The 7,365-nt window shown below is 50.8% G+C and overlaps 1 protein-coding gene across 1 annotated transcript; it reads left to right on the top strand.

Annotated features, from left to right (window-relative positions):
- The first annotated feature begins 4,122 nt into the window (after positions 1 to 4,122).
- Positions 4,123 to 6,927, top strand: CITED2 (Cbp/p300 interacting transactivator with Glu/Asp rich carboxy-terminal domain 2). The gene is made up of 2 exons (XM_058802376.1): positions 4,123 to 4,299; positions 4,943 to 6,927. The coding sequence occupies exon 2, from the start codon at positions 4,950 to 4,952 to the stop codon at positions 5,670 to 5,672; it is 723 nt and encodes a 240-aa protein (XP_058658359.1). The 5' UTR covers positions 4,123 to 4,299; positions 4,943 to 4,949; the 3' UTR covers positions 5,673 to 6,927.
- The last annotated feature ends 438 nt before the right edge of the window (positions 6,928 to 7,365 follow it).

Below are 7,365 nucleotides of genomic sequence, written 5' to 3'. Positions count from 1 at the left end.
AATCCCATACAGACTAATTGAAATAGTACATTCTATGTCTCTTTCTGCATTTTCACTGACTTTCTCCTACTAGCCACTTTTATGAACACCATACAGATGTGCTTTGACATCACTCCAGTAACTCCTGCTGACACAGGCCACCACTGAAAACAATCCTCAGTGGGTCATCTCATCCACACTTGGGCTGCCCACCTGTATGTCAGGTGCAGCACCACTCTGAACAGTGGCCTTCCCTGGGACAGCAGATTGTTGAAACAGGAGGATAGATGCTGAGCTCTGGGGAATGCCTGGCCAGTGTCTGGACCAACAGAGGGGAGCAGTGATGGATTTAGGGAACTCATGTCTGATACTAACTAAGTAAACTGAGGTAATCCTATATGCTCTGCCATAGTCTGAACCTTGGGGCTGTTCCAAAGGCCAAACAGGCCATGGTAATTCCTTCCCACCTGGATACACAGAGGTTCTCATAACTAGACCCATGGTTAATCTTGTGTCCAATCTTTCCCCTCAATCCCATAAGAATAACAGCTCTCTCAGAAACCCAGAAAACAGAGTTCCCTGATAACCAAAACTCCAACAGCAGAAAAACCATAACTGCCCTTCTCTCAAAGGGAATTCCAGGGGGCAATACACAGGCATGCTGAGAGACCAAAATAGAATTCTCTGCTTCCTGGGTGCCCATCTGGAACAAACTCATCATTTTTCCTCGGGGTGGACAGTGAAACTAGGGACAGCCATCCAGCAAAGAGGGGGGACATCCTGCACCACAGTTCCCTCCTCCATCCCAGCTGCCAGGTGCCTCTGAGAAGGATGGGTAGCTTAGGTGAAGGTAGCTTTGAGAGGTCCAATGTGAGAACAGCCAGAAAATCATGGCTTGTCTTCTCAATAGCAGAGTGTCATTTCTACAGAAAGGGCATTTCTTCCAGGATATCATTCTAATATAAAATTTCCTATCAGATAACCCTAGTAGCTGTCCTGACCTGGATTTTCCTGACTGCTTTGTGTCAGCGTGGGAGGGAACAGATAGAAACTCACCTCCAGCATCATCTAGGACAGACAAGTTACAGAGAGTTGGGGATTACATTTTCAAAGTTGCAAAAGAAGGGCAACTTGTTGTCCGAAATTTGTTGTCCTGGGTATCTTGTTCCAGGGATATATTACAACACTGAGCAAGCTTAAACATTTCCAGTAGATATCTAAAAACACACCATCTGGGATTCTCCTTTGTGATTTTCCTTTCCTTCCTTTCACCACGAACAGCAGACATTCCACTCTGGAAGGAGTAAGCACAGCCACATCTGCAAACCAGCCTTCCAATCCAAAATGTTAACATTCAACCAAGGATCCACTTTTGTCTTTCTTTTCCATTGTCGTGTTTGATATTTCTCAGTAATTTGTCCTAGATGGGCCTTTCAGTCACATTCTGCTTTCAACTCTACTCCAATTCTTCACTTGACAAGCAACTCCGAATCCTGCTGGTTTCATTCCCACCCCTGGCCATCTCCAGCTCTCTCCTGATATGCAGTGCCCTGCTTTCTTGCTGTCTGGCTGAGGAACCAACTCTTATGCAAAAGACTTTAAAGAGTATGAGTGAGAAGATTTCTTTAAATAACCATGGCTTAGATCAGGAGTAGCAAACAAATGAGATTCAGAGTTTCCTGAGAGCTCAGTGGTGATGGGCTCATGCTTTGTCCTGCATTCCCTTAGCTGCCAGTCACAACTCTTCCAGCCAATTCCTGGAAAGCAACCAACTGACTGTGTTCCCACTTTGCTATGGCCATAAACAATGACAGACTTGCCTTGTCTGGCACTGCTCTGCTGAGCTTTATCTGGATCCCACTGCAGCCCCCGATGGAGAAAGCACCATCCCACCTAATTCTTTGTATGTGGGCTGTAAATACCTGAAGATATGTTTTGTATGAGTGAAGTGTCATGGAGGCTGTGACTTCCCTACTATTGCTTCTGGCAGTCTTGCACCAATTGTTCATAACTCACTTTGGCAAGCTGGCAGCTTCCAGCACCTGAAAGCTGAAAATAGGACAGGGCATTTGCAGGGTAGTGATACGATGTGTGCTTGGCTTTAAAAAGGATCACAAATTTAAAGCAGCGGAGAGCAAAAAGGCATACCAGTATCACCATGGATATGTGACATTAAACAAACCACTTGTCATGATACACAGCTGACTACTTGCCAAATGGAACAGGATCTCCATATTATTCATTGTTTTGTCCTGCTAAACTTGCACACCAATGAGAAGGAAAAAACTCCAGAAAAGTACTGTCATTTTTGTGACCATCTCTGGCTGTGTTGGAGATCCTTGTTCAGTGGCAATTACTCCATTCATCTACTGACATGCATTTGAAGACCAAAAGGTGAAATCATGGTGGGCACCCTACTTAACTGCTGCAGGAAAGGGAGCTCCAGGATAAGGTAACTTCCTTGCAGTAACTCACACTTTTAAAGCTTTCTGTCCTCCCAGCACTTTGATTTCACCCCTTTTGTCCCTCACAGCTGAGACATCAGCCAGGTATTTTCCTGGTATCCCATGTCTGCCCAACCACTGCCATCTGCCCATGTAGCTTCGCCATAGGATTGCACCAGCCACACAAAGACACTCATCCATCACCTCAGTGCATCCAGGAGCCCAGCTCTGCCTTGTCTCTCCTTGAGATGGAGGCAGAGCTAACCATGCTTTGGGTTTTGTAAGTCACTGCAGCCAAGTAAGAAGCTGGCCCACCCAAAAGGGGGCAAGACACTGCCACATGGAGAGCCTCTTGAAGCATCCCATTTGTCTAACCTGCGCCTCCCCAGGGAGGCCCTCCTGCACTGGGCTGCGTCCTTGCAAAGCACGTGGAGGAGCAGAAACCCCATCTCAGCCTACACGACGGCCTTCTTGACCTCATATTCACAATTCTTTGTGCCAGGGGAGTGTCCTGCCTATCACTGTCCTCTCTGTGTGCCCGTAGACGGCTCCAAGAAGAAAAACAAACACGGAAGCAGAAGGCCAGGCAAAGGCACTGTGGAAAAGTGGGCCACCATCCAGCACTTCCCTGTGGCATAACTCCCCCAGCCCCTCAGCTCTTCCCTCTACTTGAAGGACAGCATGGCTGCCCTTCAGAAAGGAGCTGCATCTGGAGCAAAAGGCAGCAGCGACGGCCTCGGGGGTGGGAGGGCAGCTTGGGTACGCGTGGTCCGTGCCGGGGCTGTGCAGCGAGGCATGGCTCTGCCGGGCAGGGGGACAGACAGGGGACCTGCCCAGCCAGGGAAATTGCCCGTGCAAAGCGTGTGCCCACCCGAAACCCGCATGTTCTGGGGGTTTTTGCCATTCCAATGGAAACAATCGTAAATTACTGTAATAAACCCCACAACCTCGGCCAAGGGCAAGAGTGGGTGGGCACTCGCCCTGCACAGCCCGGGTGGCAGCGGGCAAAAAAGCAGGAGATGGAGGGACGTGGGAAGTGGGGAGCGTGCCGGTATCCCCACATACACCTCCCGCATACGGCTCCCGTTTGTGGAAAAAGGTGGATTTCGGATCTCGGCTCCGGGGGAGGGGCCGGCCCCGTGGACGCCCACGCGGGTTCTGGGGCCTCACGCCGGCGGATCGGGGCACCTGCACCACGGCGGCGCCGGAGGGACGGACTCGCCCTGCCCGGAGCGCTCAGTCCCACGCGTGTCGGCGGCCGCGGCGCTGCAGCGACACGACCGGACGGGGCGCAAGGGGCAGCGGCGATGCCGGGGCGCGGGGCCGTGGGCGGCGGGAGAGCGGCGGCGGGGTGCGGGGGGTGCGCGGGGCGCCGCTCCCGCCGCCCCGCCGCGGAGCCCCGCTTTGTTCCCGGGGGAGGCGCTGATCGAGGGGTGCGCGGTGCTTCCCGAGCCGGTATCCCCTTCCCGCGTGTCGCCGAACACGCGTGTGCCCCGCTGCCTGCGCCCGCGCGCTGGGTGTTGGGTGCTCGGTTTTTTTATTTTTCCTTTTCTTCCCCCACTTTTCCCTCCCCCCCCCCCCCCGCCCCGCTTGCTCCAGGTTTTACTTCTGGTTGCCTGTAAGGGTTTTGCTCCTCCCTTCTGAAATCCTATATTAGCCGCGGCCAAAGCCGTGTAAGGAACACAGCTCATTGTTGGCAAGTGCCGATGCGCCTCGCGGAGGGGCGAGAACCAGCTCCGGGGCTGCGGCAGCGATCGCGGCGCCGGTCACGTCAGCGCCGGGGAGAGGGAGCCGGAGCAGCCCTCTCTATGCTGGGTGACTCTCGCTGACTGATTCCACCGCCACCTTTGAAGGAGAGGAAGAAAGAAGCCGGGAGGTGAGTGCGGCGGTTCTCGTGGCTGGTGCCGGGTGTCCCTTTTGTGTGCAACAGGAAAAACGTGACTGTATAAACACGCGAGGAAAGGTGCTTTTCAGCTGCTTGGCTTCATGTCCTTATCTGCTCATTACCGTGTTTTCACCAAAATAATTGGGACTTGATTCCAAAAGTTGCTGACAGCGGCTAGGTGGGACTTGCCAATTCTTTGCTTGTTCCGCTCAAGTTAGCGAGAGTGCCGTGGGAATCCGCTGCCTTCGAGGGAGAAGCCGGGGGGCTTGGGCGGCTCCGGAGCGTGCGGGGAGGCGGCGGCGGCGGCCGAATGCGACGCTCCCCGCCGATAGGTACGCGCGACTTGGAGTGGGAATGCGTGCTGCCCGCCGGATTAGCGGAGGGGACCGGGATTCTCATTCCGCGGGCTCTCCTTTTATTTTTCCTTTTGTACTCCACGGTGGAGCCGCTGCAGATTTTTGGGAGATTTTTTTTTTATTATTATTATTCCCTCCACCGGGAAGGAGAGAGAGGACTGCAGGACCAGCGAAGTAATTTCTGCCAGGGCCAGGCAGATGCAGCTGGTCCGGGAGAGGGCGGCTGGATGTCCGAGGAGGGTGTATTTTCCTAATATATTCACACGCTAACTTTCCAGGTGAGCCATGGCAGACCACATGATGGCCATGAACCACGGGCGATTCCCCGACGGATCCGGCGGGCTCCACCACCACCCTGCGCATCGGATGGGCATGGGGCAGTTTCCCACTCCCCATCACCACCACCAGCAGCAGCAGCCGCCGCAGCAGCACGCCTTCAGCGCCCTGATGGGCGACCATATACATTACGGAGCTGGGAGTATGAACGCGAGCAGCGGGGTGAGGCACGCCATGGGGCCGGGCAGCGTGAGCGGAGGGCACCCGGCCGGCAGCATGCCGCCCCCCGCCCGCTTCAGCGGCTCCCAGTTCATGGCCCCCCCCGTCGCCAGCCCGGGAGGGCAGCTGAGCGCCAGCATGCAGCTCCAGAAGCTGAACAACCAGTACTTCAGCCACCACCCGTACCCGCACAGCCACTACATGCCGGACTTGCACGCCGGTAGCCACCAGCTGAACGGCGGCAGCCAGCAGCATTTCAGGGACTGCAACCCCAAGCACGGCGGCGGCGGCGGCAGCGGCTTGCCGCCCGCCGTCCCCCACGTCCCCGCGGCAATGCTGCCGCCCAATGTCATAGACACGGACTTCATCGACGAGGAGGTCCTCATGTCCTTAGTCATCGAAATGGGGCTGGATCGCATCAAGGAGCTTCCCGAGCTGTGGTTGGGACAGAACGAGTTTGACTTCATGACAGACTTCGTTTGCAAACAGCAGCCCAGCAGGGTGAGCTGCTGATTCATTTAAAACAAACAAAGGACTTTTATCGGTGCGAATGAAAACATTCCCCTAGACACGGTGTCTCACTTTTCAGGGCTTGAAAAGGTGAGAATCTGGAAAGCAGAGTCAACTATGCGCTTGTATAATTTTTTTTTTTTTTAAATCGGTGCCACTTTTTTTTTCTTTTTGTAGCTTTGTCACTCACGTCCCCTCCTGTAGTAATAATATCTAGCGAACTCTGCCTTTTTATGTTGGTTGCCCCCCTCCCGACCTCCCACTCTTAATTTCCTCACAGTAACATGCCCAGAATTCCCACAGTGCCGGACTGTTAGATATTAATCTTGGCAAATTGCTTAATCTTGTGGATTTTGTAAACTATGATTTCCAGTGACTTGAACTGCATTCAAATTCTGAGTGAACAGGGAAAAAAATTGCATTAGTTGGTTGCATGAACTTTGAAGGGCAGATACTACTGCACAAAAGCTGCCATCTTGCTTAATTTTTAACTATGCATTGCAGTGCAGAGTAATTTTTTTTTTCTTTTCTGAATACGCTAAACTGGAAGCTTAACAGATGTGGGCCAAACCTTTCCAGATCAGGAAAAGTAATACTCTTACTTAAAAAGTCTGCTACCCAGTCCCCCTCCCCCATATGTACAGACAATAATATGGTGTGGATGGAATGTTGACTAGTGGCAAACATTTCACAGATTTTTTTTTTTTTTTTTTTTAATTTTGTTTCTGTCTTCAGCGTTTTGACACTGTGCTAATATAGTTTATTCAGTACATGAAAAGATACTACTGTGTTGAAAGCTTTTCAGGAAATTTTGACAGTATTTTTGTACAAAACATTTTTTTGAGAAAATATTGTTAATTTATTCTATTTTAATTTGCCAATGTCAATAAAAAGTTAAGAAATGCTTTAGTTTTTCTAGAAGTCATTTACCAGTATTTTTCTTCAAAACTCTTCCCCACTGTCCCTGGTAAGTAGAACATAACATCTTATCTGTACAACCGTGTTGGTGTGCAAAAAGACATTCCAAGATAGAAAGTACACTACACCCGTATATATGTTATGGTGAACTCGGTAGGTGAGCGGGATTTGAACATACAGCATAAAGCCTCATGCGTTACATTGTAATATGCCTGTCAGTGTGGTTTTCTGAAAAATAAAGTTGCCAAGGGCGCAACTTTTTTTGTGACTTGCCAACATACTTGCTTTAAATGTAGTTGTCCAGAGTTATGATGCATAAAGTATTTATTATATTTATCTATTAAACTTGTAATTTTATAAATCTGCTTTCATTTATATAGTAGACTTTGTTCTTTTGTATATTTTTTATCTCACCTGGAAGAGCTATGTAAAAAGTGCTTGTAACGTGGGGAGGGAGGGTGGTGGGTGTCACCCTCTGCCTCTCTCTTACCTCACAGGGTAACCCAGGATATTGCTGCATCAATCCAGATCTGCGTGACACTGGAACCAGTTTCATTTCATTTCCAGTGGCTTAGGAGAAGGAGAATATATGATTGAAGGATTCCACAGTGGGACATCTCTGACCCCCCTCCCCCAGGAATTGCTGCCACCTGAAGCCACTGACACAAATACATACAGGTCTACTTAAAATATTTTGGAGAAAAATGCCCATTATTTTAAGGCAGCTGACATTAAGTGCCAACTGTTGCTGCCTTCTGCCCTCACTCGGCCTTTGGCA

The sequence above is a fragment of the Ammospiza caudacuta genome, chromosome 3, assembly GCF_027887145.1.
Source record: "Ammospiza caudacuta isolate bAmmCau1 chromosome 3, bAmmCau1.pri, whole genome shotgun sequence".
Lineage (NCBI taxonomy): Eukaryota > Metazoa > Chordata > Aves > Passeriformes > Passerellidae > Ammospiza > Ammospiza caudacuta.
The sequence above is the reverse complement of the archived record's forward strand: the minus strand, read 5'-3'. Positions and strand labels throughout refer to the sequence as shown.